The sequence below is a fragment of the Suncus etruscus genome, chromosome 2 (assembly GCF_024139225.1).
Source record: "Suncus etruscus isolate mSunEtr1 chromosome 2, mSunEtr1.pri.cur, whole genome shotgun sequence".
NCBI lineage: Eukaryota > Metazoa > Chordata > Mammalia > Eulipotyphla > Soricidae > Suncus > Suncus etruscus.
The window spans coordinates 22,620,811-22,640,935 of record NC_064849.1 but is presented as its reverse complement, the minus strand read 5'-3'; the positions used below and the strand labels follow the sequence as shown (position 1 = coordinate 22,640,935).

Below are 20,125 nucleotides of genomic sequence, written 5' to 3'. Positions count from 1 at the left end.
CTCCTTGGGGCACATATAAAAGTACACATCTTACTTATAGGTATTTGCTCGGGTATTACTTTTGGTGGTACTTAAAGGACCAGATGGAATTCTAGGGATCAAACTTGAGTCATATGCTTTCAAGGTAAACACCCTATAGCATAAAAGATTCATTTTCAATGAAGATAGAAGCCCAAGGTTTCTACAGTTTTTTGGTGTTGTTCTTGTTTTTGTTGTCTCTTTATAGTATCCATAGTCATCAGTATGCTATGTTGTAATAACATCTATCAAACCATTAGGGAGGTATATCCTAAAATATTCTCCAAGTTTGCTTTGTAAAGAGAAAGCTATAGTTATGATATGAACACCTATTCTGATGGTGCCAAATGCTTTGTATGCTGCTAGACCTTTCTTTCTCATGAAACCACAGAGTTGTGGTTTTCTACCGGATAATTCAATGAACAGATATTTTTGGAAACATCTGCTGCTTTCAGTTGTTCTGCATGTTTGAGATAAAGAGGACAAGCTCTTTGCTTTCCTGTGATATGTAGGAGAGATAGACAACAAATGACCTAATAAATAGGTCATTACAAGAATAAAGTCAGATAACAAAATAGGGACTTGAAATGGAATTAAAAAAGAGGGCTTCTTTATATTAATAAAAAGCCTGCAACAACTTATTTGTTTCCTTGGAGTTGAGGCTCATATTTTCCTCTCAGCTGAGCAAGAACACATATTGAAAGGAAGAGAAAAGGTGATTAAATCTTCTTAAAATGTTGCTTACCTTTCTGAGAAAAAGTAAATATTGTCTACATTCTTGGCTTACTAAAAGTAAGAGATTGGTCATAAGTAAAAATCCCTGACTAAAACATTCTAGACTCAGTTGGATTTTTCATTAAGAGTCAGGACTCTAGACAGGAATCCCAAAACTAATGCATTAGGAAAAAAAGAATATGTCTTCAGGTTGTGATTTGTTGACGTTTATTGTCATTAGATAACCAAAAGAATTTAACCAGTAATTAGTTTATTATGATTAATTGCCACAAAATCTGGTGATTTTGCAAATTACTTCTTTCTATAGTTCTGGTTTATTTAAAATAAATAATGCACATAAATAAAGCTGGCAATGCAGTGATATGATTCTAGAAAATTCTCTTGTGTTCCAACAAGAAACAGCATATTGTTCACTCCTTAACAGAAGTGAGGCCTTTTGGAGGTGTTCTTTTAAGTAGTACTCAGGAATCCCTCTCATTCTTTTCACCAAGGCTACAATCAATGCACAGGTCCAACAATATGGAGTAGAGTCTTTAAGATGAACCTGGAAGTGCTCAAGGTCTCCAAAATTATATCCAATTGTAGTTAAGAAATTCTGTGGTGCTGGAGGATAGAACCATGTCAGTTACATTTAATGTCTTTAGCCCTGAACTATCATCTCTCCTGCTTGGAGATAGTCTTTCAAGAAATAATTAAATGGGGGAGATAGCTTGGGCCTTTATCTAATATGACTGATGACCTTGTAGAAGAAGACAAAGATTGTCATCTACAGCTAGGGAGAAAAGATTCAGTAGATATCATTGCTGCCCACACCAGATTCCATCTCCCAAACAGAGAGAAAAATGATTTCTGGTGGTTAAGTCTCTGCCTCTGTAATATTTGTTATGGTTGGTATACAGATGTTCAAATGAAAGATGTTCCAGGTCATCTGAGAATTTTCATCAATATTCCAAAATCCATTCTTAACATAGCCCATGAAAACCATGTTTTTACCCAAGATAACCATTTTTCTTTTATTGTTTGTTGGAATTTTTTTTAGCATACCTGCCGGTGCTCAGGACTTACTCTTGACTCTATGTTTAAGAATCATTCCTGGTGGTGCTTTGAGGACCCTTTGTGGTACTGGGGATCAAATTGAGGACAAGTGCATACCAGGAAATTGTCTTGATGTCATTCTATCACTGGATAGTAATTTTTTTATTGAATCACCTTGAGATGCAGTTACAAAGTTATTGATAGTTGAATTTCAGTCATAGAATGTTCCATCCCTTCACCAGTGTACAGTGGTGTCCACTGTCCTCACTACCAAGTCCCCAATTTCCCTACCTATCCCTCACAGTCTGACTCTGGCAGACACTTTTTCTCTTTATTTATTTTTCTCTTTCTTTCTCCTTTTAGAAATTGTGATTTATAATACTGTTATTGATAGGTATCAAGAATATCAATTTGCACCCAGTTCTTGTCCTGAGAGATGGTTTTTAACTATCATTGTCATAGTGGTAATGATAATTCTTTGTTCTAATCACATGAATACTTTTTTTCCTACCATGGATAGAAAGTGACTTTTTCTTTTCTTTTCTTTTCTTTTCTTTTCTTTTTTTTGGGGGGGGGGTTGGGTCACACCCGGCAGCGCTCAGGAGTTACTCCTGGCTCTATGCTCAGAAATCGCTCCTGGCAGGCTCTGGGGACCATATGGAATGCCGGGATTAGAACCACCAACCTTCTGCATGCAAGGCAAATGCCTTACCTCCATGATATCTCTCTGGCCCCTAAGAAAGTGACTTTCTTATGTGAATTTTGTGTAAGATGTTTTTGTTTTCACATTTATCTTAGCCTTTTTATTGGAATAAAATGTCCTTAATTGACCTGAACAGTGTGGTAAATAAAACTTGGTTTTGGGTTTTTGTTTTGTTTGTTTGAATCAGCAGTGCTCAAAGCTTACTCTTTACTTTGTATTTATATTCCTGGATCAATCACTCTTGATGGGTGCAAGGGACCATATGGGATGCCAGAGAGAGATCAAACCAGGGTATCCACTGTACTATGGGTTTGTCTCCAAGATTACATTATGAATGACCCATCTTATCATAATGAAATCAGTTTATTTAGACCTTAAAGCATAAGCTAAATACATGGTTCTTCCAGGAAAAATATCACAAGAGCATCACTGTGTCTCATTAGAGAAGTCCTGTCATGGGGGAAGCAGCTGTTTTTATCCTGTTTTATGTTTTATGGTATTACCATACCCATGAAGTCTCATTTAACCTATATAGGGTCAAGGATCCAAATGAAAAGTCAGGTGGCTTCTATGACCTCTGATAAGACCAAGGCTCCAGTAGATGCAGTGATGACTTTTGACCTGCTTTCGGAGAAGTCTCCCCAAATTTCTCAAGCAGGGTGTGGCCACTTGTAGACTGGATATTGCATTTCACTCTGAGCAGGTATTTCATTTCCTGGGTTTCCGCCTCAAGGCTCCCAGGACTGAGCTTGTTTTCCCTGCTGCCTCTTTTTGTTGCCTCCACCCTGCTCCATTCAGGGCTTTCCTTGTCCTGACCTGTCTAGGCCCGCCTCTTCTTCCGGTCCCACTCTAAACACTGGCTCCTTAATCTCAATGTGTGAAACTTGCCTGTGAATAAGGCAACCTGAGTGGAAATTAGCAAAGGAGAGTTTTCCCTTTGCTGGAAAACGTCATGGAAAACTAAAGGTGATAAACAGTATTGTCCACCCTCAACTTAAACTGAAACCAGCAGCAATAACAACTCCACCAGCAAAACCACTAAATCTCGCATTACAAAAACAAATAAACTTTTCATTGAATCACCATGAGATACACAATTACAAAGTTTTTCATGATTGAGTGTCAATGTCCAACGCTCATCATTTTACCAGTACCTTTTGCCTGCCACCAATATCCCCAATTGCTTTTCCACCCTCTCTCTTCTGTGGTAGACATTTTTTGTCTCTTATTTTTTTCTGCCCTTTTTTCTTTCTTTTGTACTGTGGTTTAAAGTATTGTTACTGATAGTTTAACTTACATTTTAGTAAAAGAAAAAGATGCCTGCTTCTGGGAAATCTTTAATACCATTGTTAACATGTTAAGATTTTAGTTCCATCATATTATTGATGAAACTAAAGAAAAGAGTCAAGATTTTTTTCCCAGGACTTGCAGGAAGTATCAAAGGACAGGAAACAAAAGAGCTGAGCATCAGAGCATGAAATTTGGGGTGTTCATGTAGAGAAAGACACTCTACATACAAACCTTTATGAGTTAATGTAGGTGTCTGCATATACACACCACAATAATGGCCTTGGAGAAGAAGGTAGAAAAGCAGATGTCAGATTAAGGCAATGGAACTATCCTGAGTCAGGGAGAGACCAGCAAAGTGATTCTAGCAGGGAATAACATGGTTCAAATGGACCAATCTTCTCTAAAGATGATTTTATTCTACTGAATCCCATTGCATACTTATATCTGGTTTTATTTTTTTTTCAATATTACACATTCCTCTAATTTTTTGATTCCTCCTCTTCTTTCCATCTGTCAACAACCTTTGATTCTTTCCATCACCAGTAGAAGGCCCAGGCTGTATTACAAGAGAAGTCTTGCCCCTTTGTTTCACATGTGATTTCGTCTCATTCTGCACTATTTTGATTTGTAATTGGTTGAGCAAATGTGGTAGAATCCTACAACTTGTTGTGTAATTGATTTTGTAGATTAATCTTTTAATATAAAATCTTTATTTAAGCACCATAATTACAAGCATGGTTGTAGTTGGGTTGGGTTTCAGTCATAAACAGAACACCCCCTTTCACCAATGCAATATTCCGAACAACAATGCCCCCCTCCTTCCTTCCCCACCTCTGCCTATTTTTTCATTGCCTTTTTCCTCAAATTTATTGTCTTCCAACTCAGGTAGTTTCTCACTGTTGATAGTCAAAGTACTATTGCATTAAAACAGGCAATAGTCCTTTAGCTTAAGGTTATTGTACTAGCAGAACTAAAGTTTGGATTCCATTTCACTACTATGGGTCAAGAAAGTTTTTATTTGGGTATCTTTGTGTGGTTGAACAGAGGGACTTTGGGGGAACCTCAAAGTCAATTTGGCAACTAGGTTAAGTGGTTTGAGGCAAGGGTTCAAAGTGCAGAGTAAGTCCAAGTCACATGGATGGTATCATGGATGCACCACATGATACTCTTAGCATCACATGTGGCTGCTATCTATCTCCAAGAACCTTAACAAATACACTAGCTTCTGTCACCAAGGGAGATTTTAAGAATTAGGATAGGTCTATGCTTCATTTGCATTTGCTAAGTAGTATTAACTGAAGAAAAGATCATCTTTCTTTAAGAACATAAGTAGTTTTGTTAAGTTGGAGTCAGAAGTCCATAAAGACATTATCTTATTTGATGGTTACGTTGCAAAAAATTGGTACCCAGGTCCTACAGATGTTGCTCCTGGGTTTTAAATATGCCAAATCTTCTTCAAAGAGTGTTTGCATTTGAGAGGGTTATAGGAAGAGTTTGCGCTGGTAAATTTTATAAAGCAGATGCCTGTAGAAATGTAAGCCAGAGGCCTAGAAGCAGATTTTGAATGTCTCAGATTATGGAGGGCAGGGTTGAGAAAAAAAAAAAAAACCTTAGTCAAATGGGTCTCTCTTAAGTGAATTCAACAGCATCTCTTTGGTTTGAACTTCAGGCTGGGATTCACTTTGCAACTCATCTGGGCTTCCCACACACAGCTCTCCTTAGAGCTCTACAGCTCTCTCACAGATCTTTGCTCTCTGCTGCTCCAGGAAAACACAATTGTCCAAGTGGAGCTTCTATTCTAAACAGCACTCAATGACCTTTTTTAGAACCTTAATCCAAAAAATCTCTTCTTTATTTAATATTTTTTCCTCACCATTTTTGTTTGGTTGTTTTGGAAGTGTTTGCTTTGTTTTGTGTTGGGGTCACAACCTGTTGGTTCAGGACTTTGTCCTAGCTCTGACTTCAATAATCTCTCCTGGCAGGGATTGGGGAACCAAAAGGGTACCAGGGATCTAATCTAGATCAGTTGTGTGCAAGAAAAGCTGGACTGTTCTCTGATCCCTTCCTTCCTTTCCTGTTTTGTTGTTGTTATTGCTAGTATGTATTTGATACATATTATCACACATACACTCACACTCTCACACATACAGATACACATATCAAAATCCTTTAACAATTTAAAAACTAGGTTTTTGAGCCAAGCCTTACAATGCTCATGGATTACTTCTAGTTCAGGGATCTCTCCTGGCATGTGTGGTGTTTGGAATTGAGTCAGGTAAGGGCCCTTTCTACTGTACTATCTCTCTGTACTTCAGTACTTCTACTATTAAACTCTTAGGAACCAGCCTCATCTTGACACTGATATTCTTTGCTGACAGACCACCTCTGTCTATTATTTAATTTCTCAAATCTCAGATCCCCAAAGTCATCTCCTCTCTTCTCGCCTGAAACACCTCCACCAGCACCAGTGCTAAACTAATCCTGTTGAGCTATTTATTTTTTCTGTTCTTTGCTTTCCTTTTCTCCAATCAGACCATCATTTTGTGGTTTTCACTTCTTAAGAATTTTCCCAATTTTAAATCTCTTCCATTTGAATACGCCTTGTATTGCAGTGTCATATTTCTCTTCAAAATTGCATTTTTGTTTTCACCAGTCTAAGGTTTGATTCTAGTAGCAGTAAGTTTTTCAACTACTACTAGGAGTGATCACCAAGTACAGAGTCATTAGTAAACCCTGAGTACCATTGCATGTGGCCCCCCCAAAGCAATAATGATAATAAAAATAATGATAGTAATAATAATAACTCATAAGGACTCATTACCTGTAAAACTCCTTTTCTGCTATCTGAGACCCTCCATGATTTCATTCAACTCTTGGAGTCCTCCCTTTGTTCCATCTACTTCTTTCACATGGAATATTTGACCTTCTTTGCACTGCTTGTCCAACTCTTGCTACTTTTTATTTAGCATCATTTAGACCTGCTTTTACTCTTATCTACAATTAGATCTAGTTAATATACTTCCTCTTCAAGGGATATTCCCAGATAAATTCAATCCATATTTTGTGTTCCTATTAATACTCAGAGCATGCATGCTATGTCTCTCTTCAAAATGAAGCACACACCTCATTTTCCTACTCTCTGTGCCTGTTTGTGGAATAAAGGAGTTTTCTTCAGGTAAAGCCCATCATATTCCTTCACTCTTATTGCATTTCTAGCAGTGCTTCGCATAGGAACTTACACCTTGATTGAACTTTGAAATAGAAAGATAACTGTGGTGCTTTGAGAACTAGTTGATAATTCACCAAGAAGTAAACAGTAGAAGGTGGGGAGGGTAACAATGAGTTTTTAAAAAGTAATAAAACTAATCAAGATTTTACTCTGTCACTAGGCCTAAGATAGCAAGAAGGCAGTCATAGTCTCTATAAAGGTTGGGGTTGAAACAGAAAGCTATTACATTACTTTGGAGACGTGGAAACTGAGGTCTGATAAGACTCTATGAACTGGCCCAGAAGGGTTGACTCCCTTTAGAGAGAATCTTTAGCAGCAGCAAAGGGTTATGATACAGACATGAAGGTAAACACCAAAAATTTTAAACTTTCTTGATAATTCCATAATATATTCAATGACTATCTCATTTGACTGGTGAGACAGAAGATCTGTAGTATGCAGGTGTTCATTGATGGACTTTAATCAGTCTTAGATTTACATAGGTAATTCCCAGGTGACCAAAGTGGTTAGAGAGGGAAGTAGTAGACTCTGTTCTTGAAGCTATCTCTCTTCTCCCCACTTCACATAAATCACCTGTAATAAAAGCAAAAAGAAAATGAGCATTTAGATACAATTAATATGATAAAATTTAAAGATTTTTTCTGGATACAGCAAAAGTCTTAAAAATGTACACATATATCTTTGTATATTTAGTTCCTGAGAAATTATCCTACAGAAATAATGATATATGTGCACAAAGAAGGGTGGATAAAGATGCTCATAATAGCAAGTCAAAGGACCAGTTAAAATATCCTGTATTGGGGCTGAAGAGATGGCATGGAGGTAAGGCATTAGCCTTGCATGCAGAAGGACCGTGGTCCAAATCCCAGAATCCTATATGGTCCCTGAGCCTGCCAGGAGCGATTCCTGAGCATAGAGCCAGGAGTAACCCCTGAGCACTGCTAGGTGTGACCCAATAACCAAAAAAAAAAGAAAAGAAAAGAAAAAGAAAAGAAAATCACAGTTTTAAGTGACTTTCACATGTTATGAATGCCTAATTATGTATGTTTGCTGTATCCATGTCTGAGTTTTAGCTTATATCATGGACGGCTATTAAAATTTTTAGAACTTTTTTTTACTGAGCAGAAGTTGCTTTACCTTGGATTTGTAATCTCAATCCCTCACAATAACACTGGGAATATTTCTGTAAAAAGCTATTCACACATGTGCATATATGTAGAAAATATGAGTATGTATAGTATGTTCTTAGGCTCTTTTATTTTAGAAAAATATCTGGGTATGAGCATATATAAAAATGTAAAGGGAAACACCAATTTGATGACTTCTTTTTAATTCTAGCCTTTGATATATAGTGTAAAATGATACCCAACAATTAACCCAAAACCAAGGCATTCCACCATCTTCCTCTTTCCCTTAAACCTCTTCCTTTGATACGTAAAACACCACCTAGATAGGTACTTTAGTCTCTCTCTTTCCCCACCTGGAGAATTAGTTTAATAAAGAAAGAAGAGTTATGGCTTTGGGGGAAGGCAGAGAGGATGAGAAGCCACTGACTCCATGAATCTCTCCTAACTGGCTTAGTTTATTAATCCTTTGTGGCTACCCTACCTGCTTCATACCCTTCTTCCTAGGGTTGGAGATATGGTGCATGGGGTGATCTCACAACTCTAGGTATTTATTTTATAATGAAGGATACATTTTGTTTTCTTCTTTACTTAATTCTCCTTATGATCATGTACATATATAATTTTATAGCCAGAATGATTTAAAGACAAAAGTAAGGTTTTTCTAAAACATCTACGCTTAAGAAAACAGAAATAGATTCCTGTTTTCATCACTTTTTTATAAAAAAAATTTAAAAACTCCCACAGATTATTATTGATTAGGTTTTGAATTGGATCCAGAAATTCTATTTTCTACAAGTGCCTAATGATTTTCATTTGTTAGTGGATTTAGTTCCTGAAGTTTGTGGGCGAGGGAATAGGTTTACTTAACTCTAAGGAGGTCAGGATAAAACTATAGTTAGTAGTACTATTTGGTTGAGATACTTAAACTGGAAAGTTGCTTAATGGAAAAGGAAACTAAGGTAAGGAAACTATTGTCGTCTCCATGGCCTGACCTTCCTGAAGGAGAGGGGTGAGCTTTCTTTCCTTACGCAGTGGAATCATCTCATTGTCACCTTAAGGCAGTGCCAAGTTAGCAGTAATAGTCTCCATAAGGGTTAGGAGAACTCTCCAGGTAGGGCACATTTCCAAGATTACATGTTCACAAAGGGGTGAGGCAGAGAATCAAACTCAAGTCACTTTGGTCTCAAATGACCCATGCTTTTAGAAATTATGAACAGAGTGAGATCATCAGACAATCAGTAAAAATCTCCAAGTGTAATAGAGGTAGAATGTAAATTCTGGGAAAAAAAAAAAAACATCCTCTTCACCTCTCCCATCCCAGGTCTTAGCTACATTGCATCCAAGTGTTTTCCAGGAAATACATTTTTAGAAAATACTTGCTAAATTTACAGATGAGTGTGAGTTTGTCTGCTAATTAGATATGTAATTTTCATTTGCTTTGAAGAATTATACTCATGCTTCTATTTTCTTTTATGAAACCACTAGCACTTCTTAGAAATAACTATTTTTAGGAAGCAGGACCTCAATTTCTACTCCAATGTTGTTAACCTGGAACTTATGAGCCAACTCAAATGACTCCATGTTTATTTGCTTGTACAATTATCTACAGGACTTGCCTTTGATAGATAACTGCTAGGTAATATTAAATATTAGAATTTTCAAAGAACTCAGTGTAGTTGATGCCCCCACGAGGATATGCTATTAAAAGGAGCTAGGGTACTATTGTGACTCGCCTTCATAGCCAAATAAATCAACCATCCTATTGTGTGACTGTTGAAGCTGGGATTTGCCAAAAGATGGGCATCCATTCTCAGATATGTCTATTTTCAAAGGTGTTTTTGGGTGAACTGTTTCCTTTCCAACTTTATTCTCTGACATCTCTGTTCATTTCCTTTCTCTCAAAAGTAAAGATTCTATTTTGTTATTATTATTTTATTTACTTCAACTGTGTTTATAATTGGGTCTTCATATAGGGTAAAGTCAATGAGCATCTCAAGGTAAGATAGAAAAATTAAAGTATAATTAAGAGCATGAGCACATGTCATTTATTTCAAAAGTGCCTTCAGTAGCATGTTCAATATGTTGCTTTTTGCTCAGGCAGTAACTGTCTAAGGAACCAATCTCAGTGTCTCTGAAATCACTTGTTGAATTTTCAGTGATTTATTTATTTATTTATTTATTTATTTATTTATTTTTTGTTTAGCTTTGGGGCCACAGGCAGAAGTGCTGAGAGCTTGATCCTTGTTCTATGCTGAGGGGTCACTTCTAGTTTGGGCTGGGACCATATAGGGTGCCAGGAGTACCCAGTCAGAGTACAAGGAAAGTGCCTTGCTCACTATTTGGTCCTTAGTGTATTTATTTTTCAAATGCACCTTCCACTCCCGGTGCCTGTTTGAAATACTTTTCTAGGAACTGGAGAGATAGCACAGTGGTAGGACATTTGTCTTGCATGCAGCCGACCCGGATGGACTCCGGCTCCATTCTTTGCATTTCATATGGTCCCCCAAGCCTGCCAGGAGTGATTTGTGAAAGTAAAGCCAGGAGTAACCCCTGAGTGTGCCAGGTGTGGCCCAAACCAGAAAAAAAAAATAAACACAAAAAAAAAACAAAGAACTTTTCTAGAAAATTACTTCTGATACTGTTCTTCCAAAATTCTATTTTTTTATCCTGTTTGGGTATATTAATGGTGTCATCAAGAATGTGCATTAAGTTAATAAGACATTAAACATGTCTTATTTGTATTAAAATGTCAAGTTTTCTAATATTATTATTCACATTAACATTTTAGGTCTGTGATGATGCTATATTTTACTCATTACCTGAAAGTCAGTATCTCCACTAGGTCTCCCCTAAGTTTTTCTTGCCCATTCTTCACCCCTACTCCACCATTTGGTAGATTCAGTTCTGTAGGAAAATTTCAGGGATCTTTTTGCTTTTTCATCAGCCCTTGCCCTTACTTTAATTTTTGAAAAGCTGCATCTGAGTGACACCACCTAGCCTTTCTCTTTTTCCTTTTGACTCACTTTTTTTTAGTACAACCCCCTCCAGTTCCACAAAATTTGCAGTGACCTTTTTTCATTTGTCATATAAGATTTTATCTTTTCTTTTAGTTTGTAACATTCCATTTTGTATATATATATATATATAAAGAAGTTGTGTAGTATATATATATGCTACACAACTTCTTTATCTACTTATTTATTTTTAGAGGGGAAGGGGTCACCAGTAATGTGTGTGGTATTGGAATATTGTAAGAAAGTAATTATCATCAAAAGTATTGGTGGTGGGAAGGTTGCACAGGTGAAGGGGGTTTTCTTTTTTTTAACTGAAACACAACTACAAAAATGTTTGTAATCATGGTGTTTAAATAAAGATATTATTAAAAATAAATCCAATAGTTTTAGAGTATGATTTGGCAAATGATTGTGGTCTGAACCAAGGTAACATAATAAGATAAACAAATTCATGAGCAAGAGTAATAGCACAGTGGTAGGGCGTTTGCCTTGCAAACTGCCAAGCCGGGATAGACCCAGGTTTGATCCTCAGCATTTCACATGGACCCCCAATTGTGTCAGTAGTGATTTCTGAGAGTAGGTTTAGGTGTAACCCCTGAGCACCACCAAGTATAGCACACCCCCCAAAATATATATGAAAAAATAAGTTATAAATCATGATGCCTCAATAAAAATTAGGGGAAAAGTAAAATATGTGTTTTGTATAAAAGGAAAAGCAGTATTTCACTTGGTTTTGGGGCCACACCTAACAGTGCTCAGGACTTACTTCTGGCTCTACACTTAGAGATCACTCCTGAAGGACTCGGCAAGGGAGGGTGGGCATAAAAGTATTGTAAAACATTATATTATATTACATATATACCAATATGTGGTAAACATTCTCTAAAGTAAATTGTACTTTTTAAGTCATGGTATTTATTGTGAAATTTGAAATTTTTTCCTTCCTACCTTTCTTTGTTTTTTTTTTTGTTTCTTTGTTTCTTTATTTCCTTCTTACTTTCTATTTTTTCTGTTTCTTTTCTTTTTCTCTTTGTTTTTTCTTCCTCCTTTTTTCTTTCCTTCTTTCTCTTTCTTTTATTCTTTCCTTCTGTGAAATTATCTTTACTCAAAACAGAATTCCCTCCAGGCAGTTAAATTACTGCATGCCTAATGTAATCTATAAGAGATGATTGAGAAATATCAAAATGCCATCATAAAATAATAATAATGTTCTTGCATAAAATAATAGATTGAGTTTCATGACGTCTCTAAAAATTTCCCTCACTTAAATGACTACAGGTGAGTCTATGAACTTGTATGCCAGGCATCTTGCATCAAAATCACTTGGAGAAGTTCTAGCTATAGTGTTTCCTATCCTAGAGGATTCCCAAAGCTCTTGGTATAGGTGAGATAGCCTCAGCGAATCTCCATTTTTTTTCACACTCCTTTTTATTTTAAATGAGGCCTTACCAGCAATGGTCAGAACTTACTCTTGTCTGTGTGCAAAATTCAGTTCTGGTAGGACTTAGGGAACATTGGTGGGCTGAGACTCAAACCTGAGTTATCCACATACAATACAAGTGCCCTATCCACTATACTATCTCTAGCCTTTCCTTCATCTATAGAAGGTGGTTTGTCATACCCTATTTTGGAATCCTGCTCAACTATAAACTCTGGTTATTTCAAAATATTCACATTTTAGGGTTGTTTTTATTTTTTTTATTTTTTTGCCATACTTTCTATGCTCAGAGATTACTCTTGGTTCTGTGATCAGGAATCACTTTTAGCAGACCCAAGGGACAATATGGTATACTGGGTATTAAGCTTGGGTCAGCTGTGTGCAAAGCAAGTACTTTACTTGTTGTCCTATATATCTAACCTTAACATAGATCATGTTTTACGGGATACTTATTTTTCATATGTGCCAAATTTTACCAAGGTTCAGTGTCTACAATGAAAACCATTCTAAGTACTTTAGTCAAGAAATGTGTTTTAGGAAATTGGACCTTAGGCAATTGTTGAACTAGCTAACTTAAAGATTGGCTCATAGTTGGGCTTTGAGGATAATTATTAATCATAAGGAGGTATCTCCACAAAAATAAGTGTCATTCTAATATCTAGAATAAATAAAATCTATTTCAGTATTCAAAAGGAGAGGTGAAGAAGCAGGCTAATTTATAAAACTCATAAAAATAACCCCACAAATCCTTTCTTCTAAATTTGACAACTTTGTGGGGGGAGCTATAGATCAATCCCAGTGCTGAGAAAAAGCTTTTCTGTATAGAATCATAGTTAAAAATATTGAAGGAATAATACAAGATTTGTAACCATCCTAGAAATAAATGATTCATGAAAGCAGCATCAGTTCAAGTAAAAGTATGTGGTAAATTAAATTGAAATCATTGGTCTGATGTCAATATATCACTCCACACATTGCTTACTATTTTTTAAGGGAACTACATCTCTTCCAATGGAGATCTATCTGTCACCATGTTCATCAAATGACCAAATTAGCATTTCTAATCACAGGACAAGTAAGCATTACATTTTTTGTGGAAGAAAGCATAAATGGTAAAGTTCTTTTTTTTGGGGGGGGGTTTGGTCACACTCGTTTGATGCTCAGGGGTTACTCCTGGCTAAGTGCTCAGAAATTGCCCCTGGCTTGGGGGGACCATATGGGATGCTTGGGGATCGAACCGTGGTCCTTCCTTGGCTAGCGCTTGCAAGGCAGACACCTTACCTCTAGCGCCACCTCGCCAGCCCCATAAATGGTACATTTCTATGAAATTATGTTATAATTATTAAATTAAACCACTAGCTAGTAGGCATCTGTTGTTTCACTATAGGCCAAAACTTAAGAAGTTTTAGGAGAGAGAAAGTTAAGATTGAACCATTCGGCACATTTGCTGATTCCAGAAGTAAAAACCTATGGAAATCCCAGAGTGGCTCAGGATTTTTATCCAGATTTGTTTTGTCAATCAGGATGGGAAGGTACCACCTGAACAAAAAGGAATGGAGACTCAGTGGACCCCATTGAGGCATTGCAGTCTGGACAAAGACTTGGTCAAATTTCATTCTCTGGCTCAGAATCACAAATGAAGTAGATCCTTTGCAAGCTAAATAACATAACATTTCAGAGTAAGTATAGCTCTTATACCCTTGTTGACTAGCCTTCCATAAGTTGATTCTTGAATATTTTTCAGGCATGAAATCACTGTGTAGTGATTCAGAATACAAGGGAGTTTTATGAATTAACAAAGTGTAAGAGTGCCAGGTTCATGTCAGGTGTAGCTCCAGGCTCCCAGATGTGAGCATGCCCATCCAGGCTCATCAGATAGGGATAGTTGGGAAAGGAGATGATGCAAAAGGAATTCCCATTGATTGCTCTTGGAATGCAAGTTCCAGAGATTGCTGAGGAAACAAGCTTTGTCATTTCTACTTATGTTGGGCATGAACTTGCTCTGTAATTCAGAATTCTTTCTCACTCATAACTTTAATAAAAGGGCACACACATGTGCCAGCATTCTTGTACAAGTATGTTTCCTGAAGCAGTACTTTAGGAGCTTCAAACTGGTCCATCAACTTTAAAAGGGCAAGATAAATTGTGCAATAGCCAGTGTAATGGAAAAATGAACAGAAAGGAAAAACAAACTACAACTAACCAAAATAGTCTAGAATATTAAATACATATCATATATCTATTTATATAAAAAGAGAACATTACAAATAAATCATAAATAAGGAGAAAATAAAGAATTATCCATAAGATGACATAAATTCTATAACATTTTATGCATTCTATAAACATTTTAAATAAGTATATATAAAATAACTTTGAGGCCTGGAGTGATAGTTCAGTTGGTAGGTTGTTTGCCTTGCATGCAGATGACCCAGGTTTGATCTGCAGTGCTCTATATTGGATACACTTGATATAGCTATACACTATACACTTGATTCCCAGTGTCTCCCATGTGTCACCAGGAGCAATTTTTAGGTGCAGAGCAGGATAACCCCTGAACACCTAGTGGATGTGGTCCCAAAACAACAACATAAAATAAAACAAAACATTTAATGATGAAAGTTACTAAACATTGAAGAAAAGTGAGACCCTGAAAGTAGACATAATATTTTCAGCTATTTTTAAGAACAAGGGGCCAGAGCGGTGGTGTGGAGCTGTAAGGCATCTATCTGCCTTGCTGGCGCTAGCATAGGACAGACCATGGTTCGATCCACTGGCGTCCCATATGGTCCCCAAGTCAGGAGCAATTTCTAAGTGCCGAGCCAGGAGTAACACCAGGTGTGCCCCCCCCCCCAAAAAAAAGAACAAGTAAATATACTTATTGAACCAAAATATGTAAGGATTTGAAGGAGTATCAGCCTGGGGAAGTAGGTTCAATAGAATTCTTATATTATTATTTAATATATATACATTTATCTTATATTCTCATTTCATGTTGTCACACCTGACTTTAGTAAAGGTTACGTTTGTTATTTGTCCTGAGTTTTGACTAATAAGGAGGTTAAAACCCTGGGCTGATAGAAGACTAGCTAACATTTGACTCACCAAATTGAAAAGGTCAGAAGGAAGTTTGGAATATGGCTAAGAGGATACCTTGGAGATAAGAAGAGAATGGGGAAAAAGTTTGAGTGGGACTCAAAAGTGAGATTCTACAGCAGTGACATTGCTCCAGGTTTGGGAGATAACAGGAAGAATTGGGCTCTGAGAGAATATTTGGAACCAAAAGTCACCTGCTTATGTTTGGGGAATTTATTAAAGGTTTAAAAAATTTTTTGAAAGAAAAGATATTTTTGTTGTTAAGCAACAAGAACATAAAAAAAGAAAAGAAAAAAGGAGAAAACAGCAAAATTTTGAGGGGAAAATTGAAACAGAAACTTAAATGAGAAGTAGGCAATAAGTCAAAAGGGGTTCTGAGAGAAAAATATTAAGAAATAAGTACTGAAAATATAGGAAAGGGCTACAGTGTGAATAGGGAAGAAATCAAAGCAGTAAAGACTGAGAAAAATGGATTTTTGAGACCATTTTCTTCTTGGTGAAGAAAGGGGAAAGACCAAAGAAAGAAACGTAAAAGCTACAGTGCTTGACAGGAAAGAAAATGGAGGAATTAACATCAGGAAAGAGAAACTTGAAAATTAAAATTTATGGCACAGCATAACGTGAGTTTTCTTTATAAAAGAACAAACATTTAGAGGAACTCAAACGTGCTTCAATTTAAGATTAGTGAAACCAAAGAATGGAAAACTTTTAGAAAAAAAACAAGAGCGACATAAAGGTGATATCAGTGAGCTGCTTTCAAAAGTTACTTATTTAAAGATAATAAAGAAAATAATTAGGTAAAAATTAAAAATTGTATTTAAATATAAGCATAAAGACATCATAAAGGTATCATTAATGAGAAAATTGAGATGAAACAATGAGCATTATTTTAGAAAACTGTTAGACTTTCTGAATTTTAGTATCTTAGCATCTTGTTTTACTAAGACTAAATAACTAAAAGAAAATAGAACAAAGAATTAACTGGTCTTTCTTAACCGATTCTGGTTTGATTCCTGGCAAAACATTTTGTCCCCAAACATTATCAGAAGTGATCTTGAGCACAATAAGTTCTGGGAACCAAGAACTGTGGTTCAAAAACCAAAAAAGAAGGAAAATATAGAAAGAAAGAAAGAAAATGGAACAGAGTGGATGAAAAACTTCCATCCATTCTTAATTTGGGGGTGATTCTAAAGATACAAACAGGGGCCAGATAGTGCAGTGGGAAGGTTCTGAATTTGATAGCTGGCACCACATGGCACCCACACCTCATGAAGGTTTGCCCATTTGCACATATTTGGAGTGGTGTGAAATAAAGTGACACTATCATATTTTTTATTCGATTTCGTCTGTCTCAAATATTAGCGAACATCTATTGAAAAATGCATGTGTTGGCAGAAAAAGACAACTTTCTTCAGACTATTTCATCCCACCTAAAATATTCTACATAAAACTGGGGAAATAGGAACCTTATGGGTTTAGCAATTTCTCCTACTTGTCATTCTCTTTGTCCATCTGCTCTGTCTGGTAATTAGACTGGGAATGAAAGAGAGAGAAAGCATCCAGAACTCCTTCATTCCTCTTCAAATGCAAATTCTACTGGGAGCTGAACACTTCATGATAGAAAAGTCTGACTAGGAAAAGGTCATCCCAAAGGATATATATTGCATTTTAGGCTTCTGTTTGGGAATTGAACATTCTTCCCAAAGTCAGAAATGTGATGAAAATTTATTGGCCAGTGATTCTCTAGAGAGCATATCAGAACCACTTGTATAGCTTTAAAAATAGATTCCCACTTCATACCTATGGGATAAGAAATTTTTTGATAGTTTCTTATACATTTATATATCTGTATGCATTTACACATACACATATATCATACATGATCTGTATGATTAAGTGATTGATTAAGTGATTCAATGATTAATGAGTGATTAAGAAATTTGCTATACATTAGTGCTTGGTCCCACGACTGATCATTCTATTTATTAAGATTTATTTATTCAGGTATTTCTCCGGGCCCACCTTGAGCTTCTTGCATCAGAATACCTGGAGGAGGTGGAAATGGGACATTTGCGGTTTGTCAAAACTTCTCAGATGATTCAGTAGGCAGGGAGGGATGAGAATTACAAGGGAGAATACTTTCACTTACGCAATTTTTCTTCCAATTCAGGAGCTCCACAATAAAGAATTGTGCACATGACACTTGCAATCTATAGCCAGGCTTTTTATGAGACATGGATCTCTTAGAAGACAGAGCCAGAATATTCTAAATAACCACAACGAATGTTCCTTGAACAGTTTCAGAAGTCCTAGGTCTTATTCTAGGAGTTTACATGAATTGTTGAGCATCACAAAGCTATCAGAAGGTTGGCACTATAATTTTTAAGGGGTGGTATTAGAGGTATGGGCCACCAGGAATCACTCTGGTGGTATTCAGGGTCCCATATATGGTGTTAGGGTTCGTACCTAGAAAATCACTTTAACCCCTTTCTCTTACTCTCTGGACTCTTTTATTACATTATTTAGTAGAATAGAGAAGGGAAATAAATTGACTTGAACTTATCACTTGCTAGGCAAAGTTCTTTAACCTCTATTTTCTCTCTCTCTCTCTCTCTCTCTCTCTCTCTCTCTCTCTGGACCCTATTACACATCATTTTATAGGAGAGTAAAGGGCAGTAATTGTCTGGGTGCATGCTGTTGAGATATGGTGCAGTGGGATGGGTACACATCCACTTAACCAGAGGTCTGAAGAAGGAAGTGGTTTGACTGGAAAGGGGATTAGAGGAAGATGCTTAGTATGCTCAGAGCCTGTAGTTGGTCTTATGGCAGGATTCTTCATGGGTAGAGTCCCCCTGTTTTTAGAGCAAAGGTTTTTCCTTTTTATTTTCCCCAACTTTTGCTGTGCCTATGGGGAAAAAAACACCTGCCACATGCACACCTTTTTTCTTTTTTTCTTCTTTTCTATTCTTTTATCTGTTAAATAGGGGTTCCCACATTTTTTTTTTTTTTGTTTTTGGGCCACACCCTGTGACGCTCAGGGGTTACTCCTGGCTATGCGCTCAGAAGTTGCTCCTGGCTTCTTGGGGGACCATATGGGAGCCGGGGGATCGAACCGCGGTCCGTCCTAGGCTAGCGCAGGCAAGGCAGGCACCTTACCTCCAGCGCCACCGCCCGGCCCTGGTTCCCACATTTTTTATAGAACCTTGGGACACAAGGTTTTACTTGTGCATTACCTTGGGACACAAGGTAATACTTTGTTTTACCTCATATGTCTGCACTTTTTTATAATAGTAAAATGAAAGAAAATAAATAAAGGGTGGAGGCCAGGGGCCAAGTAACCTCAGATGCATTGGTGGAGAATAAAAGGACAGAAGTAAATCAAGCCAAAGTAAACAACAATAGAGTCAAAGCACCTAACTTTATCTACTTTGTGTGTGTGTGTGTGTGGGGGGGGGGTTGTGCCCGTCAGCTCTCAGGGGTTACTCCTGGCTTTACGCTCAGAAATCACTCTTGTCAGGTTCTGGGCTCCATATGGGATGCCAGGATTCCATTACCAAGGCAAATGCCCTACCTCCGAGCTATTTCTCCAGCCCCAAACTTTAACAATCTAAACTTAAAGGGGCCTGATATGTTGGCAGGCCAGTGGGTGGTATAGGATGGTATAGGTGGTATAGGATGTACTCTGTGTCCATTGGTGGAGGGTCCATTGGTGGTGGGAAGGGCCCTGACTCATTGTATATCTGAAATTCAACTATGAAGGACTCTGTAGATCACATTAGTTTTAATAAAATAAAATTAACTAAAAAAAAAAAAGATTATTGATGTGGCACCCACCAGTACATGCAAGCAGGGCAAGTCTGGGAAGCTCTTGCTACTTTCAGATGCTTATATAAAGAGCTGTTAAAATAAACAAGCTTATGCCTTTATAACCAGAGCTTTGCAGTTGTGTAATGTAAAAAAAATATGAAGTGTGAGACATGTAATCTGCAAACCTTTCTCAAGCTTGGGCTCTTCTTCTTATTGTGTAGCTGCCCAAAGAAATGTCACTTGAACTGTAATTGCTGTTATATGTTATATTCTCAATCTCTAAATAAAAGAGGTGACAGATTCTTTTCTTATGCTGTTTAGACTACATCAAGAGAACAAGCCACACATTGAACAGAAGAAGGTGGAAACATTATCAGAGGGTCTTAATGAAGAAACTCCAGGACACAGGAACTAAGGACACAGGACTAAGGAACCAGAGGCATTTGGAGTTGGTCTGAAAGAATACACTTGTCTTTGTCTAAGGATCATTGTGTAGTCGATGAATTAGATTTACTGTGTTCAGTTTCCAAAAAGAACCCAATAATGGATATAAACAGACTTTATCTTATTGGAGAAAAATGATTCTTAACTACCTGGAGAAATATATTCTTTATTTTTGAAATAAATAGAGAC

General features: G+C 36.9%; 1 protein-coding gene across 1 annotated transcript in view; it reads left to right on the top strand.

The window, feature by feature from the left end:
* Window positions 1-19,907, top strand: part of CCL20 (C-C motif chemokine ligand 20) — a 29,037-nt gene extending 9,130 nt beyond the window's left edge. The window contains exon 4 of the mRNA XM_049768920.1: window positions 19,814-19,907. Within this exon, the coding sequence (XP_049624877.1) occupies window positions 19,814-19,907 (94 nt within the window). The remainder of the gene's footprint in view (window positions 1-19,813) is intronic.
* Window positions 19,908-20,125: the final 218 nt, after the last annotated feature.